At 40.6% G+C, this 18898-nt stretch overlaps 1 protein-coding gene across 6 annotated transcripts in view; it reads left to right on the top strand.

Annotated features, from left to right (window-relative positions):
• Positions 1-18898, top strand: part of HEG1 (heart development protein with EGF like domains 1) — an 82713-nt gene that overhangs the window by 27966 nt on the left and 35849 nt on the right. The window contains exons 2-11 of one of the 6 annotated variants that reach the window (XM_034785104.1): positions 1990-2334; positions 3956-4282; positions 6092-6424; positions 7137-7478; positions 9301-9642; positions 10546-10887; positions 11458-11799; positions 13909-14250; positions 16506-16847; positions 18497-18841. In XM_034785104.1, the coding sequence (XP_034640995.1) occupies positions 1990-2334; positions 3956-4282; positions 6092-6424; positions 7137-7478; positions 9301-9642; positions 10546-10887; positions 11458-11799; positions 13909-14250; positions 16506-16847; positions 18497-18841 (3402 nt within the window). The remainder of the gene's footprint in view (positions 1-1989; positions 2335-3955; positions 4283-6091; positions 6425-7136; positions 7479-9300; positions 9643-10545; positions 10888-11457; positions 11800-13908; positions 14251-16505; positions 16848-18496; positions 18842-18898) is intronic. The other 5 variants (XM_034785107.1, XM_034785105.1, XM_034785106.1 and 2 more) reach the window with 5 other exon arrangements.

Below are 18898 nucleotides of genomic sequence, written 5' to 3'. Positions count from 1 at the left end.
ATTTTCCAGTTTGGACCTATTTTCCAGTTTGGACACAGTCAGAATCTCACCAGCACTGCAGTTCTCATGAGATCACAAGCCAGTTCTCTTGAGATTTCCATTGTCCACAATGGCTGAAATCTGTTTTGGGAGATTTCGTCTACTTAGGGATGAAGTCTCTTCAGAACAACTTGTTCGGTTTTGGTGCTGGCCCTGAAATCTGGGCCTGAATGATAGCCTTGAGTGCCAGAAGAAATCTAATCTAGCTCTGTATGCCACCTTCTCTCTGAATACAACAGTACATGTTCAAAGTGACACACCAGCAATATGATGCTTATACTATGTTGAAAATGTTTTCCGTTATAAACTTCAAAAGTAAGTCTGGTCAAAAAGTAAAATAGGGCAGGACGAATGTTTTTGATATTTTCCAATAGATGACCACTTTTTTTTTATTGACACTGTGTTGGAAAAACAGGTTAAAATTTTCAACAAAATCTTGTCTCATTTTTTGACCTCGTACAGAGCAGGTGAAATTTTTGACATTTGAAAATATGACTACCCTGTTTCCCCGAAAATAAGACAGTGTCTTATATTAATTTTTGCTCCCAAAGATGCGCTAGGTCTTATTTTCAGGGGATGTCTTATTTTTCAGAAATGAAAAATGCCTTATTATCGGTGGATGCCTTATTATCGGGGAGGTCTTATTATCGGGGGGATGCCTTATATTACAACGAGAGGCAAAACTGTAAGTAGGCCTTATTTTCGGAGGATGTCTTATTTTCGGGGAAACAGGGTATTTTTAATTGAAGTTTCAAATTTTGATGAGGATCAGGGAAGGATGACATATTTGGTGGGAAATTTAAAGAAAAATTACATCCCAGTTTCCCATCAGCCTTACTGAATAGTTTTCACTGACTTATTTCCATTCCCCTCCATCACTATCTTTTTCAGACTTCGAACAGAATGTAATTGAAATTGCTGCCCATATCTAGTTGATCACTACACGTTATGTAGATGTAACTATTGAAGCCACTTTCAGAAGTAATCTTCATAAAATGATTCCACTTATCCTCAGAGAACATTAGATGCACTATTGTGATAGCTAGGATTCACTTCACGGTAATAACTAATTACACTTTCCCCTGATTGCTCACTTTCATCTACAGACCTCAAAGGGATGTACAAAGATAGGTCAGCCCTATGATTACCAGATTGTTTCACAGGTGGAAAGTAGAGATTAAGGCCCTGCTATATAAGAGTTCCCACCAACCCAGAGTGCTTCGTTTTTGGGGTGCACAATATGGGACATGCAGTCAGACATTTAGAGGTACTGAGAAGCCACCGCCTCTCTTAACATCAACATTAAAATAATAGCACACAGCTGTGGTGGAGTGAATTGAGGATAGAGTAGGGAGACCAATGTTTTGTTTCTTATTCTACAAAAGACAGTGGCCAAAATTTTCTAATGCAGCCCTAATATTTTGGTGTCTCCCTTTTTTGTTGGCTAGATTATACCAACCTATGACTTTAGAGTACACGTTTCAGCTTATGATCCAGGCAGATAGAAGTTTCTAAACTCCAGTTTTTTAAACCACTGAAATTCATGATAGATCTTCCATTACTAATAGTTGGCTTCCAAGACTAATTGTCCTAGAGGTACCAGTTCTTTTAGGGATTCCAGATTATAAGTATTCCATCGATAATTTCTTTTTAAGGGATTAATTTTTACTAATTTTAGAGTAATTCTCTAAAACTGTTTCCCAGACAAAGAGAAGGAACTAAACGCAGCGTGGCTTACATTGCGCAAACTCATTGATTTCTGAATTTGACATCATGGGCTAGATTCTGCTCTCATTTACACTGGTGTAAACCCAAAGAAACTCCATGAATTTCAGCTTAATTACTCCAGATTTCCCCCTGTGTAACAGAGATCACAATCTGACTCTGCAGACTTGGTGTTCATGCAGATAAAAATTTTAATTTTTTCACTTCCCTTATCCTCCCTTTCAGTCATTGGAAGCAGCTATCAGACACTTAGAAGTTCAGATATTGAAATGAGGACTTCCAGGTCTCCTACGGACAATATGGAGACACTGACTACATTCTCCAGAAGTGGAGAGAGGACGTTGCTGTCTGTAACAAACAGTGCCATGTCTACAACTGCAACAGAAAGCACCACCTCTTATACAGAAATGATCAGTTCTGCAGATTTAACCCAACAGTCCTCTTCTGTAGAGCAGAACAGAAGAAATAGCTCCTCAAGTGACATGTATTTCACTAAGCCTGGAACGGAGCCTTTGATTGTACATTCTTCTGAGATACCCACCTATTCATCTTCACAAAGTGATCCTCCTGGTGAGTTTTATCCTCCATAAGAGCAGTAGTCTTGATAAACCCCACCCAAACCCCTGCACCAAAATGTAAGTAATGATTTATAAAGGAATCATGCCCCGTTGTTGGTAACTGTATTCCCGGACATTCTTGATTTCAGGGGGTGATTTTGTTTTTAAAGAAAGGTGGTCAGTTTTCTTCTGTGAGCTTCTTAGAAACTGCATTTGTCATTGTTGACCAACCAGTGACATGGAGAGGGAGTCCATTATTGGTAATTTACATTAACCATACATATGTCTCTAAGTTATTGGGCTCAGCCGTCCAACCCTGCTGAATTTCATTACAAACATTCAGGCGACTAACACCTTTGATGGCATTTCAGGGCTGATTCTCATTTGCACTAAGGCCCCTTTACCCAGCTCTGGCAATGTAACAGGGCCGTAGGGTAAATAGAAAGCATTTTCTTATTTATAGGCAAAGAGTGTCTGTGTAGAACATTTTCAGTCAGTGATTTTTTTCTTAGACCCTTATCCTGAAAACACTTAACTTTCTTCTTGCACGTGTCCCATTGACTGTGACCAGGAGTACAGCTGTGAACATGCTTGAGTTTTTGCAAAAGCATAGAATAGAATAGAATATCAGGGTTGGAAGGGACCTCAGGAGGTCATCTAGTCCAACCCTCTGCTCAAAGCAGGACCAATTCCCAACTAAATCATCCCAGCCAGGGCTTTGTCAAGCGGGGCCTTAAAAACCTCCAAGGAAGGAGATTCCACCACCTCCTAGGTAATGCATTCCAGTGGTTCACCGCCCCCCTAGTGAAATAGTGTTTCCTAATATCCAATCTAGACCTCCCCCACTGCAACTTGAGACCATTGCGCCTTGTTCTGTCATCTGTCACCACTGAGAACAGTCTAGATCCATCCTCTTTGGAACCCCCTTTCAGGTAGTTGAAAGCAGCTATCAAATCCCCCCTCATTCTTCTCTTCTGGAGACTAAACAATCCCAGTTCCCCCAGCCTCTCCTCATAAGTCATGTGCTCCAGACCCCTAATCATTTTTGTTGGAATCTTTCCAATATTTCCACATCCTTCTTGTAGTGTGGGGCCCAAAACTGGACACAGTGCTCCAGATGAGGCCTCACCAATGTCGAATAAAGGGGAACGATCACGTTCCTCGATCTGCTGGCAATGCCCCTACTTATACAGCCCAAAATGCCGTTAGCCTTCTTGGCAACAAGAGCACACTGTTGACTCATATCCAGCGTCTCGTCCACTGTGACCCCTAGGTCCTTTTCTGCAGAACTGCTGCCTAGCCATTCGGTCCCTAGTCTGTAGGGACCAACAGCAGGGCTACGTTTGTTTTTTTTCCTACTGATTGAAAAATTCTCACATGTGCTATATGTGTCTGATTACAGCATTTGCACTTAAAAACATGCTTCATTCCATTGGATAATTAGACAATGTCACACCAGTATTTGCAGTATTCTCTGTGTGAAGTATAGGGAAGTTTAGGTAACAGTGCAAATACTGTGGCAACTTTAGCTGCTTGTATAAGCCAAAATTGGCATGTCTTTAAGAGCTGCCACTGTAAGTGCTGTTAGCGCAACAACAATACAAATATTTTAATTTCTCTTTATTGTATTTTAGCCATTGGAAGCAGCCACGAGACAGCTAGCATCTGGGATACGGAAAAAAAGACTCCTAGTTCTCATACTGATAGTATGTACATTTCGCCTACATTCCGCAGAGGTGGGGAGAGGACAATACAGTTGCTAACAAACAGCATCACTTCGACTGATTCACTAAAAAGCACCACTTCTCATACAGAAATTGCCATGTCTTCAGATCTATCCCACTCCTCAGCTTCTATATCGTGGACTGGAGGAAGTAATAGATCATCAACTATCGCTGCTCTCCCTGAGTCTTCAACAGGGCCTTTACTTATATATTCCCCTTTAAAGAGTGGTCTCCCAGGTGAGTTTTACAGTCCATAGGCTTTTCATTTCACAGTAAAAATATTATACAATATTACCAAATGTCATTTTTTGAAAATATAGGAATAATAGTACTAAGCACTTAGCAATTTTTATTGAAAAGTTAGAGAGGGTTCAAGAATTATTTGATAGCTGTAAAATATGCCTTGCAGTAAGAGATTTGCAGTAAGAGATTTAAAGAACTCAGTCTACTTAGCAAAGAGAAGGTTAAGAGGTGACTTGAGCATAATTAGGTATCTAATAGTAGACTCCTCTTTTATTTAGCAGACAAAGGCATAACAAGACCTAGTCACTGGAAATCGAAGCCAGACAAATTCAAACTGGAAATAAGTTGCAAGTTTTTACCAGTCAGGGTAATTGAGCATTAGAACAGTTTTCTGAGGGACATGAGGGATTCTCCATGGGAGCTGCTGGAAGCCGCGCGGGCCAAGGGATGTACTGGCCGCCGCTTCCAGCAGCTCCCATTGGCCTGGAGCAGTGAACCACAGCCACTGGGAGCCACAATTGGCCGAACCTGCAGACACGGCAGGTAAACAAACCGGCCCAGCCCGCCAGGGGCTTTCCCTGAACAAGTGGCGGAACAAGTTTGGGAACCACTGCCCTAAGGGTCTGTCTTGGGTCCAATACAAGTCAATATTTTCATTAACGACATAGATGATGGAGTGGAGAGTGTGCTTATAAAATTTGCAGATGACACCAAGCGGGGAGGGGTTGCTAGCACTTTGGAGGACAGGATTAGAATTCAGAATTATCTTGATAAACTGGAGAATTGGTCTGAAATTGACAAGATGAACTTCAATAAAGACAAGTGCGAAGTACTGCCCTGAGGAATGAAAACTCAAATGCACAAATACAAAATGGGGAATAATCGGCTAGGCAGCAGTACTGCAGAAAAGGGTCTGGGGGTTAGAGTGGATCACAAATTGAATATGAGTCAGCAGTGTGATGCTGCAGCAAAAAAGACAAATGTCATTCTGGGATGAATTAACTGGAGTGTTGTATGTAAGACATGGGAGGTAAATGTTCCATTCTACTCAGCACTGATGAGGCCTCAGCTGAGAGCACTGTGTCCAGTTTTGGGCACCACACTTTAAGAAAGATGTGAACAAGTTGGCGAGAATCCAGTGGAGAGTAACAAAAATGGTAAGAGGGGTAGAAAACATGACCTCAGAGGAAAGGTTGAAAGAATTGGGCATATTTAGCCTAGAAAAGAGAAAATGGGGGGTGGGGGGATCTGATAAGTCTTCAAATAGCAAAAAGTTGTTATAAAGAGGATGGTGTTGAATTGTTCTTCATGTTCACTGAGGGTAGGATAAGAAATAATTGGCTTAGTTTGCAGCAAGGGACATTTAAGTTAGATATTAGGAAAAACTTTCCAACTATAAGGCTGCTTAAGCACAGGAACAGGTTCCCTGAGGAGGTTGTAGAATCCCCATCATTGGATGTTTTTAAGAACAGGTTAGACAAACACCAACCAGGGATGGTCTAGGTATAGTTAATACTACCTCAGCACAGGGGGAAGTACTAGATCACCTTTTTGAGGTCCATTCCAGCCCTACATTTCTATGACTCTATGAATAGACATCTGTCAATACTTGCAGGGTTTCCTCAATATAAAGGTTTCAGTCAATGATTTCTTTCCATGGTATCATTTATTTTCTCCAAACTGAAATATTTTCATTTTCCCCGCTACACACAAACTGTGAATCTGAATATTATTGGAAGAAAAATTGTCCAAGTGTTTTGACTTATGAGAATAGAATTTTAATATTTCTTTACCCTATTTCAGCCATTGAAAGTAGCCATCAGCCAACTAACGGCTCAGAGAAAAATATTGCCAGTTCTCACATTGCCAGTACGTACATTTCAACTACATCCACCAGAGCTGGAGCAGGGATGTTACAAGATCTCATAAACAGCAGCAGATCTTCTAATGCAACAGGAAACTCTACTTCTGGTACTGAAATGTCCAGCTCTTCGTATTTAACCCAGTCGTCATCTATATCTTCTATAGCACTGACCAGTGGAATTCATATCTCATTGGCTGCCACAGAGTTCACAGAGCCTTCAACCGACCCTTTGCTTACACAGTCTCATTCTGCTTCAGAAACTGTTTCCAAAGGTGAGAATTATTAGTCCACTAGCTTGTGAGAATTATTAGTCCACAAGGGCTGGGATCCCAGAGCCCAGGTTCCAGACTGAGCCTAAACAGCCTGGTAGTTCGAGCCCCACAAGCCCAAGTCAGCTGACACGGGCCAGCCGCAGGTGTTTAATTGCAGTATAGCCATACCCTAAAAGTTCCAGGAGCTTTGGCCATGTCTGCTTGTAAAGTATAGTAAATCAAAGAATGCTCCAGGACTTCTATAGCAGTGTCCACACTGGATGTTAGCGTGCAGCAAGCTAGTGCACTGTAGTGTCCCACTTCGTCTTGCTGCACAGTAACACCTCATGTAGACAAGCCCTTAGTTATTCAGTGTTCTAAGTCTGCTGAATTTAATTCCAAATATTTCATTGTTTTACAATTTTGTAAGTGCTAGCAGCATGGAATGCAAAGTAATATCACTGAATGATGAAGTTAAGCTTGCTGCTTGTTATTGCCACAGTTTTCTTAGTTGCACTTTTCATGGTTTGTGCTAATTTTTTGCAAGTATTAATTCCATGTGGTGTTCTTCACTGTAAAGGGTTCAAATCTCTCTGAGCTAGCAATTTCTCCAGAATGAAAAGTACCCGTATTTAACATTCGTACATGCATTATTTGCATCTGGGTGATATGAGAAGAAAACGTATCTGTTTGGATTTATGCATATGGAATTATAATCTTTATCATCTTTTAGCCATTGGAAGTAGCCACCAGCCAATTAACATCTCAGCTACAGAAAAAAGGACTTCTGATTTGTATACCACCAGTACATACAGTTCAACATCATTCACGAGAGGTGGAGAGAGGACGTTAAGGTCTCTAATGAACAACAGCACATTACCTGATGTAGCAGACAGCTCCACTTCTGACTTAGAAAATACCAAGTCTTCAGATTTACCCCAGCCCTCGTCTCCTGTAGCACAGGTTGGAGGAAGTAATATCTCATCAAGTGACTTGACTGAGCCTTCCACAGAGTCTTTGTTTACACATTCTTCCAAGATCCCAAGTTATTCGTCTTCCCCAAATGATCTTGCAGGTGGGTTTAGTGATTCCCAACTGTTGAATGCACCATTTACAAACGTAAAACAATAAAAAGAACCTCCCACCCCCCAAAACTGAGTCAACCCTTTTTTTAAAGAATCAGTTGCTCTTTAACTCAGACTCTTACCTATCTAGCATCCTTATATGCCCCCTTGTCACCATAGTATCTGAGCAGCACATAGTCTTTAATGTATTTCTCCTGACAACACCCCTGTGAGGTAAGGAAAGGCTGTTATCCCCATTTTGCGGATGGAGAGCTGAGGCACAGAGAAATTGACTGGTCCAACGTCACCATGCAACCATTTTTTCTCTGCCAGATTTTGCCACCATTGCCCATGTCCACCAGTGTCATATCCTGCAGGTACTCTCATTATGATGTAGGGGACTACATGCATTGTAAGATATGACAGTGTAAAACTGGAGATTCAAGCACGTAGTGATTCTGTACCGAGTAGCAGGATTGACAAAGGTATGCAACTCTGGATTGCTTACCTTGAAATGTACCTGTGGGTGGTACTTTTAAATATTTCTATAGGTGTTGAATTTCAATTCCCAACTTCACTGAATTTCATAACTAACTCATTTTTTGGCTTTTTGAGCCTACTTTTTACAAAAGAGCGAAAGTTTCTAAAGATTCCTGGATATAAAGGCTCAGATTCTCTCCTGTGCTGAGGTCAGTGCAGGAGAATGGGAACTAGCATGAAGCAATTTACACCTCCCTGATTCATAAGAACATAAGAACGGCCGTACTGGGTCAGACCAAAGGTCCATCTAGCCCAGTATCCTGTCTACCGACAGTGGCCATTGCCAGGTGCCCCAGAGGGAGTGAACCTAACAGGCAATGATCAAGTGTTCTCTCTTCTGCCATCCATCTCCACCCTCTGACAAACAGAGGCTAGGGACACCATTCCTTACCCATCCTGGCTAATAGCCATTAATGGACTTAACTACCATGAATTTATCCAGTTCTCTTTTAAACGCTGTTATAGTCCTAACATGGTGCGTTGGCCCTGGCACATAAGCATAAATTAGAGCATTTTAGGGACTGCTCTAACTTACATTACCTGACTATCACCTTACTGGACAATAAGCCTATCAAGAATTATGCCCAGTCGTACCCCCTGGCCATTCCCAACATGACTCCACTACTCCACCTTCCAGGATGTGTGTGAGGGGCAGTTGGTGTAGAAGCCAGCTATGCCACTTGAGGACTCCCCTATGCCTGGGGAATTTTCTGCTGGCCATTAAGGGGCAGGTTCCATCACTCTCTGTTACCTTTCTGCTTTAGATCAGCCACAGGAATCAATCTAAGTGACAGATTTCACCGAATAATTTTCTTTTAAGAAATTATCATTTTCTAAAGACTGAAAAGTTTCCAGATTTATTTTCACATGCCATTTCTATATATCAATGAATGTGTTGTTAAACTAACAGTGTAAGAAACTGGACCACATTTTATTAGTGTACACAAGTGCTAGCTACTTAACTAGCTTGGTTCATAATTTATAATAATTCGAATGCATTATTCCTACTGTTAGGTACTTAGTGTGTCAGCATATTTGGAGAGACCTGCTTATAAAAATTGCAATCAGTAGAAAAGATTTGGGTTTTTTTTTACACACCCTGATTAATACCCCACTGATTTTATTCTTGTGCTAATCTTTATAAACCATATTCATTGCATAGCTTAATTCAAGTTAGAGTTAAACTTTGGATTTATTTGGTTCTATATTTCAGGCAAAATGATTATAGAACTTGCAAATCAATTTTCATTTGGCCACATTGAATTTAATTTCTGTCTTTTAATCCCATTTTAGCTATAGTAAGTAGCAACCAACCAGTTAGCATCTCAGCTACAGAAAAAAGAACTTCTGATTTACATACCACCACTACATATATTTCAACAACATTGCTCAAAGGTGGTGAGAGGACATTAAGATCCCTAACGAACGGCAATGTATCACCTGATGCAGCAGAAAGCTCCACTTCTAATTTAGAAAATACAAAGGCTTCTGATTTAACCCAGGCCTCAACCTCTGTAACACAGGGGGGAGGAAGTAATATCTCCTCAACTGACTTCACTGACCCTTCAACGGAGGCTTTGCTTACACATTCTTCCAAGAGCTCAAGTTATTCGTCTTCTCCAAATGATCTTGCAGGTGAGTTTTGTGATTTCCCAGTTGGTTAGTTCACCATTGTCTTTTCAACGCCAAATGTGGTTTTTTTTGTGTTGGGGGGAGGGTTGTTGGTTTTTTTGGCGGGGCGGTGGGAGGGAGAGGTTGGAATTGCCAGAGACCTAAAAAGTCTGTTTTTCATAGAGCTCTCTGTGCAACCTTTCTCCTCTGGAACAACTAAGGAATTTATACCACTGGTAATATTCATTTTCTAAGGACTGAATAATTTCCCGATGTTTTCCCAAGCAGTGTCTATATGTATCAATAAATAAGTGCTATTAAACTAACAGTGTACGAAAGTGGATCACATTTTAATGGGAGAGTGCCTATCACCTGGCTAGTTTGGGCCATGCCTTATTTATAATCATTTCAATCCATCATTCCAAGTCCAATGAAATTAATTCTGGTCCGTACCTTTCACCCTTGGAGAGTCCTTCTTATGAAAGTTTCAATCAATAGAAAATATATTGTTTTTTAAATACCTGTGATTTATACACAGCTTGTTGTTCTTGATCTAGATTTTATAAGGGGGGAGGGATAGCTCAGTTGTTTGGACATTGGCCTGCTAAACCCAGGGTTGTGAGCTCAGTCTTTGAGGAGGCCACCTAGGGATCAGGGGCAAAAATCAGTACTTGGTCCTGCTAGTGAAGGCAGGAGGCTGGAGTTGATGACCTTTCAGGGTCCCTTCCAGTTCTATGAGATAGGTATATCTCCATATATTAATATATATAATCCAAATTCATCCCATATTTAGCTCCCTTTAAATTGATGGAATGACATGTGGGACATAATTGGTTCTGTATTTCAGGGCAAAATCATTGTAGACCTCAAAAATCCAGTCAGATATGGGAATGTCAAATGTAATTTCCATTTTTAATCCCATTTTAGCTATTGGAAGTAGTCACCAACCGGTTAACATCTCCACTACAGAAACAAGGACTTCTGATGTGCATACTTCCAGTACCTATATTTCAGTGACATTCACCGGAGCTTCAGGGAGGAGCTTAACGTCTCTAACAAACAGCAGCACATTGCCCGATGCAGCAGAAAGCTCCACTTCTAACTTAGGAAATATCAACTCTTCAGATTTACCCCAGCCCTCGTCTGCTGTAGCACAGGCTGGAGGAAATAATATCTCATCTAGTGACTTCACTGAGCCTTCCACGGAGCCTTTGCTTACGGATTCTTCCAAGATCACAAGTTATTCGTCTTCCCCAAATGATCTTGCAGGTGGGTGTTGTGATTCCCCAGTTGGTTAGTGCACCATTCAAAAAAAAAATGAAAAAAAGAGCCTCCCATACACCAAATATTGAGTCAAACACTTTTTTAAAGGAATTGGTTGTTTTTTTATCTCAGAATTATACCAATCAAAATTACTTACGACCCTCTGTTACCATAGTATCTGAGTGTATGAAAGTCGAACACATCTTCTTAACGGGAGAGTGCCTACCACCTGGCTAGTTTGTACCATGCTTTATTTATAATCATTTCAATCCATCATTCCAAGTCCAATGATATTCATTCTGGTCCGTACCTTTCACCCTTGGAGAGTCCTTCTTATGAAAGATTCAATCAATAGAAAATATATTTTTTTAAATACCTGTGATTTATACACAGCTTGTTGTTCTTGATCTAGTTTTTATCGCCAAATTCATCCCATATTTAGCTCCCTTTTAATTGATGGAATGACATGTGGGACATAATTGGTTCTGTATTTCAGGGCAAAATCATTGTAGACCTCAAAAATCCAGTCAGATAAGGGAATATCAAATGTAATTTCCATTTTTAATCCCATTTTAGCTATTGGAAGTAGTCACCAACCGGTTAACATCTCCACTACAGAAACAAGGACTTCTGATGTGCATACTTCCAGTACCTATATTTCAGTGACATTCACCGGAGCTTCAGAGAGGAGCTTAACGTCTCTAACAAACAGCAGCACATTGCCCGATGCAGCAGAAAGCTCCACTTCTAACTTAGGAAATATCAACTCTTCAGATTTACCCCAGTCCTCGTCTGCTGTAGCACAGGCTGGAGGAAATAATATCTCATCTAGTGACTTCACTGAGCCTTCCACGGAGCCTTTGCTTACGCATTCTTCCAAGATCCCAAGTTATTCATCTTCCCCAAATGATCTTGCAGGTGAGTTTTGTGATGCCCAACTGGTTAGTGCACCATTTACAAACGTAAAACAATAATCAGAACCTCCCCTCCCCTCCCCCCGCCAAAATGAGTCAACCTTTTTTTTTTTTTAATAGAATCAGTTGCTCTTTAACTCAGACTCATACCTATCAATGGTCCTTATATTTCCCCCCGTTACCACAGTATCTGAGTGCCTAACAATCTTTAACGTGTATATCCTCACAACACCCCTGCAAGGTAGGGATTATTATCTCCATTGTACAGATGGGGAACTGAGGCACAGAGATGCTAAGTGACTTATCCATAGATCATACTGGAAGTCTGTGGTAGAGGAGGAAACTGAAACCAGGTCTGTCAAGTCCCAACCTAGCACTGTAATCTCCAGACCACACTACCCATCTATACTGCTCTGATCATTTTAATCACTTTCGTTAAAAAAAAGTAGCAATTTGTTTATTTCTCTACAATCTCACTATTTTTTCTCTGCCAGATCCTACCTCCATTGCTCATGTCCAGCAGTACCATGCCTTGCAAGTACTCCCTTTACGCTGAATGAGACTACTTGCAGAGGAGGGTATTACTCAGTGTGAGTAAGAGGGGAAATCAGGCCCTTAGGGGTTCTTTACCCACTAGCTGGATTAGCAAGGCATACAATCTTGCTAATTTATACTTACACTGTACTTGTGGGCTGTACCTATAAATATTTCTAGAGTTGTTGAGTTCCAGTTCAAAAGTCATTGACTGAAACCTTCAATAACTTCACTGCATTTCATTACAAACTTTGCTTTAGTATCGTCTTTGATGGCTTTAAGCCCATTTTTTACGTACAGACGCCAACGTTTCTTAAGATTCCTGAATATAAAGGCTCGGATTCCTGTGCTGAGTTCTGTGTGGTACTGGAGGCGGGCAATTGCTAGGGAGCAAGTTATACCTCCCTGATTTTCATGGTGCCTTTGTACTGGGCCTGGCCTATTGGCATAAGTTAGAGCACCTTTGAGTTGCTCTAATGTACACCAGCTGGCTATCTCCCTGTGGGACCATAAGCCTATCTAGAATTGGTGTAATGATGTAATGCCCTGTCCTGCCCCCTTGCCATTCTTAGTGTGCCTCCAAAACTCTACCTTCCAGATTGTGTGGGAGGGGCAGTTGACATAGAAGCCAGCTCTGGCAGCTGAGAGCTCCCCTATGGTCATGTAGGGTCAACTTCCAACGCTCTGTCTGCCTGATCTGGGCAAAATTACAAAAAAGTCATAACATTTCATTTTGATATTTTTTAAATGAATTGTTTACATTTTTTGGTTTGAAATGACTTTTCATTTAGAAATCTCCTTCAATTTTATTTTTTTAATGCAAACATATTTTAAAAGTACTTGATATCAAAATAAAACACTTTTGTTCAACTGAAATTAATATTTTTTTTTAACTTTTCAATTTGCCAAAAATTTCAAATCATTTTCTTGTTTGGTCAACCCAAAACTTTGGTTTTGGTTTTTATGGGGTTTTTTTTTAATTGCCAGAGAGCTAAAAAGTCTGTTTTTCACAGAGCTCTAATCTCTACAACCTTTTTCCACTGGAACAAAAGCCACGGGTTTCACTCAGTAATTTTCTTTTAAGTAATTATCGTTTTCTAAAGATTGGATAATTTCTGGATTTATTTTCCCATGCAGTGTTTATATGTATCAATAAGTGTTGTTAAACTAAAAATGTAGGAAAGTGGATCACATCTTCTTAATGGGAGAGTATCCCATCACTACCACCTGGCTAGTGTGGGTCATGGTTTATTTATAATAATTCTAATGCATCATTCCAAGTCTAATGAAATTCTTTGTAGTCTGTACCTTTCATTCTTGGAGAATCCTTCTTATGAAGGTTTGACTCAATAGAAAATATATTGTTTTTTAAATACCCAGTGATTTATACACAGCTTGTTTTTCTTAATCTAGTTTTTATAATCCACATTTATCCCATGTTTAGCTCCATTTAAATTGATGAAATGATATGTGGGACATAACTGGTCCTGTATTTCAGGGCAAAATTATTATAGAACTCACAAATGCAATCAGATTTGGGCATATCAAATTTAATTTCCATCTTTTCATCCCACTTTAGCTATTGGAAGTAGCCACCAACCAATTAGCATCTCAGCTACAGAAACAAGGACTTCTGATTTGCATACTTCCAGTACCTATATTTCAATGACATCCATCAGAGGTGAAAAGAGGACATCAAGGTCTCTAACCTACAGCAGCACCTTGCCTGATGTGACAGACAGCTCCACTTCTTACTTAGAAAATACCAAGTCTTCAGATTTACCCCAGCCCTCGTCTCCTGTAGGACAGGCTGGAAGAAGTAATATCTCATCAAGTGACTTCACTGAGCTTTCCACAGAGTCTTTGTTTACACATTCTTCCAAGATCCCAAGTTATTCGTCTTCCCCAAATGATCTTGCAGGTGGGTTTTGTGATTCCCAACTGGTTATTGTACAGTACTAAAAAAATGATAAAAAGAGCCCTTCACTCCCAGAAAACTCAGTTGACCCATTTTTTAAGGAATCAGATGCTCTTTAGTAACTCAAACCCAGGAAAGGCCATAGAGTCAGAGTTTAAGGCCACAGGAACCACTGTATCATTAAGTCTGACCTGTATTTCACAGGCCACCAACAGCAGCAAGCATCCGCCGACTTAACCTGATGACAGAAATGAGACCACAGTATTACAGGATACTAGACTATTATGTGCCACAGGCAGAGGATAGGAGGAACTGAGGTGCACAGGTCCTTATATTGCCTCTATTACCTTAGTATGTGAGCACCTAACAATCTTTAATTTATTTTTCATCACAATAGCCCTGTGAGCTGGGACTTGACCTCAGGCTTCCCAAGTCCCAAGCTAGCACTCTACCAGCTGGACCAGCCTTCCCTTCTAGCATGGATCTTAATATTTTAATCGCTTTTTAAAAAAGCCATTTTTTCTCTACCATGACACCATTTTTTCTCTGCCAGATTTTGCCCCCATAGCTCACATCCATAGGTCCATGCCCTGCAAGTAGTCCCATTACGCTGAATGGGACTGCTTGCAGAGGAAAGTTTTACTCAGTGTGAGTAAGGGGGAAGATTCGGGCCCTTAGTGACTTGTGACCAGCCAGCGGGATTGGAGAAGGCATGCAATCTTGATAGTTTACATTTAAACTGCACTTGTGGACTGTACTTTTAAATATTTCTGTAGGTGTTGAATTTCAATCAAATTCAGTGCTCCAACTTTGCTTTAGTTACACCCTTTATGGCTTTTTGAGCCCACTTTTTACAGAGATGTTAACATGTCTAAAGATTCCTGATTATAAAGGCTAAAATTCCCGTCCCAAGATCTGCTCAGCATAGGAGGAGGGGAAATTTCCATGGAGCAAAGTTACATCTCCCTCATTCTCCTGTGCAAGTGCACTGGCCCAGGCCCATCAGCATAACTTAGAGCAGTTTGGGGGCTGCTCTAGTGTACACCATTTAGCTATCTCCTTATGGAATCGTAACTCTACTGAGAATTGATGTAGTGAGGGTATGCCTTGCCCCCTGGCTAGCCCCAGAATGCATCCAGTACTCCGCCTTCCAGGTTGCTTGTGAGAGGCAGTTGGTGCAGAAGCCAGCTGAGACCTTCCCTTCAGCAAGGGAATTTTCTGCTGGCCATTTAGGTCAAGTTCCATCATTCTCTACCACTTTTCTCCTCTGCATCAGCCACTGGAATCTAAGCCACAAGTTTCACTCAATGGTTTTCTTTTAAGTTATCATTTTCTAAAGAATGAACAATTTCCTGATTTGTTTTTACATCTATCTATCTATCTATCTATCTATCTATCTATCTATCTATCTATCTATCTATCTATCTATCTATCTATCTATCTATCTATCAGTTTCTAAGTGTTATTAAGATAACAACATGGGAAAGTGCACCACATCTTCTTGGTGTAGGAGACTGCCCACTACCTGACTAGTTTGGGTCACACTTTGATTATAATGATTTGTACACATTATTCGAGCTCTAATTATACTAATTTTGTCTATACCCTTCATCCTCCAAGAGTTCTGTTTATAAAAGTTTCAATCAATAGAAAAGATTTTGTTATTTTAAATACACAGTGATCTATACACAACTATTTTTCTTGGTCTATTCTTTATAAACCAAATTCATCCCATGTGTATCTCCATTTTAGTTAATGGAGTTACACACTGGATTTATTTGGTCCTGTATTTCAAGCAAAATTATTATAGAATTCGCAAATCCATTCTGAGTTAATGTAATTTCCACTTTTGGATATCATAGCTGCCATTGGACATAGTTATCAGGAAAAAGAATGTCCAGTCCTTGTACTAACATTATTTCTATAGTTTTAAAATTTTTGTAAGTGCCAGTAGCATGCAATGTGAAGCAGTGTAACTGGACGGTGAAGTTAAGCATGCAGTTTGTTAGTCTCACAGTTATTTTTTTGGTGGCACTATTCATGGCTCTAGTATTCTTTTTTGCAAGTAATAATTTCAGGTGTTACTGAATATGAAGTGTACATGTCTTTCCAAAGCAGCATTTTGTCCAGTCCGAAACTTAACCCTGTTTTAATATTCAGACATGCACTGTATTCATCTGTGTTTTGTTCGAAGAAAACTCATTCATGTGTTTGGATTTATTCATATGAAATTATAATTTTTCTTTATCATATTTTAGCCATGGAAAGTAGCCCCCAACCAATTAGCATCTCAGCTACAGAGAAAAGGACTTCTGATTTGCAAACCACCAGTAGTTACATTTCAACAACATTCACCAGAGGTGGAGAGAAGACGTTCAGATCCCTAACAAACAGCGGCACATCACCTGATGCAACAGAAAGCTCTACTTCTAACTTAGAAAATACCCAGTCTTCAGATTTACCCCAGCCCTCATCTCCTGTAGTAGAGAGTGGAGGAAGTAATATCTCATCAAGTGACTTCACTGAGCCTTCGACGGAGCCTTTGCTTACACATTCTCCCAAGGACCCAACTCCTTCGTCTTCATCAAATGATCTCGCTGGTGAGTTTTGCAATTCCCAGCTGGTTATCGCACAGTTAAAAAAAACTATAAGAAAGAACCTTCCACCCCCAAAAACAAAGTCAACCCTTTTCATTAAAGAATCAGTTGCTTTTTAACTCACGCATACCTATGAAAGGTTCTTATATGGCCTCTAATATTATCGTGTCTGAGCGCCTAACAATCTGTAATGTATTTATCCTCCCAACACCCTGGTGAGGTAGGTGAGTGCTATTATCCCCGTTTGACTGATGGGGAACTGAGGCAGAGAAAAACCAAGTGACTTGTCCAAGGTCAGACAGGAAGTTTGCAGAAGATCAGGGAACTAAATATCTCCCAAGTCCCAAGCTAGCACCCTAACCCTGGACCAACCTTCTCTTCTAACACTGCTCTGAATATTTTAATAGCAATCCATTTTTTCCCTCTACAATGGTACAGTTTTTTCTCGGCCAGATTCTGGCACAATTGCTCATGTCCAGCAGTGCCATATCCTGCAAGTAATCCCATTATACTGAATGGGATTACATGTATTGTAAGATATTAGTGAGAATAAGAGAGGAGATTCAGGCCGTTAGGGTATGACTACACTGCCATTAAAAACCTGCGGCTGGCCTGTGCCGGCTGACTCAGGCTTGCAGGGCTTGGGCTAAGGAGCTATTTAATTGCAGTGTAAACATTCAGGCTTGGGCTGCAGCCCAACCTCGCAGGCGCTGCAAGGTGGGAGGGTCCCAGATCTTTGCTGCGTCCTGAGCCCAAACATCTACACTGCAATTAAACGGCCACTTACACTAACTCCTGTGAGCCTGAGTCAGTTGGTATGGGTCAGGTGCAGGTGTCTGATTGCAGTGTAGACGTACCTTTAGTGATTCTTTACCAACTAACTGGACTGTAGAGGCATTAAATCTGCTTAGATTTAAACTGTACCTGTAGACTGTACCTCTATTTCTACAGGTGTTGAATTCCAATGCCTATCTTCACTGAATTTAATCTGTTTTAGTAACCCCTTTTATGGCTTTCGGAGCCTGCATTTTACAAAGAGATGCCCAAACGTCTGAAGATTTCTGAATATAAAGGCTCAGATTCCTATGCTGAGGTCTGCTTAGTGCAAGAGGAAGAGAACTACCAGGGATCAAGTTACACCTCCCTGATTCTCATTGTGCATTTGCACTGGCCCTGGCCCATAGGCATAAGTTAGATGAACTTAGGGGCTGCTCTAACTTATACCAGCTGGCTATATCCCTATGGGATCACAAGTCTACAAAGAATTGGTATAGTGCAGGCATGCCCTGTCCTTTTCCCTCATATGTCCCAGCATGCCTCCAATATTCCACCTTTCAGGCTGGTGTGATGGGCAGTTGGTGTAGAAGCCAGTTATATCACCTAATAGCTCCCTGTGCAAACGGAATTTTCTGCTGGCCATTGTGGGCCAGGTTCCAACACTCTCTGCTACCCTTCTCCTCTGGATCAGCTAGAGGAATCTAAGCAGTAGGTTTTAATGAATGATTATCTTTTAAATAATCATAACATTCTAAAAAGTGAATAATTTCCAGATTTGTTTTCAGATGCCCATGTGTGTGTGTAAAGAACTATTGTTGTTCTGCTCAAGATGTGCATATAAAAACTTTAATTTTCAGATTTTAATTCCTTTTCAGGAGTTGGAAGTAGCCATCAATCGGTTACAATTTCAGATAGAGAAAAAGAGATTTCCAGTTCTCCTACTCATAGTACGTACGTGTCAACAACATTCGCCAGAGGTGGGGAGAGGACATCCCAATCTCAAACTCACAGCAGCACATCGACTGCGGCAACAGAAATCTCCACTCATAATATAGACGCGGCTGAGTCTTCAGATTCAACCCAGTTCTTATCTTCTGTATCACAGGCTGGAGGTTTCAATATCTCATCAAGTGATGCCGATTTCATGGAGCCTTCCACCGAGCCTTTGCTTACCGATTCTTCCAAGAGCTCAACGTTGTCTTTACCCAATGATACAACCTGTGAGTTGTCTGAACTCAAAAATCTCATTTTGATAAGAAAAACATTCTCTCCCACTC

The sequence above is a fragment of the Trachemys scripta genome, chromosome 11, assembly GCF_013100865.1.
Source record: "Trachemys scripta elegans isolate TJP31775 chromosome 11, CAS_Tse_1.0, whole genome shotgun sequence".
Lineage (NCBI taxonomy): Eukaryota > Metazoa > Chordata > Testudines > Emydidae > Trachemys > Trachemys scripta.
The sequence above is the reverse complement of the archived record's forward strand: the minus strand, read 5'-3'. Positions and strand labels throughout refer to the sequence as shown.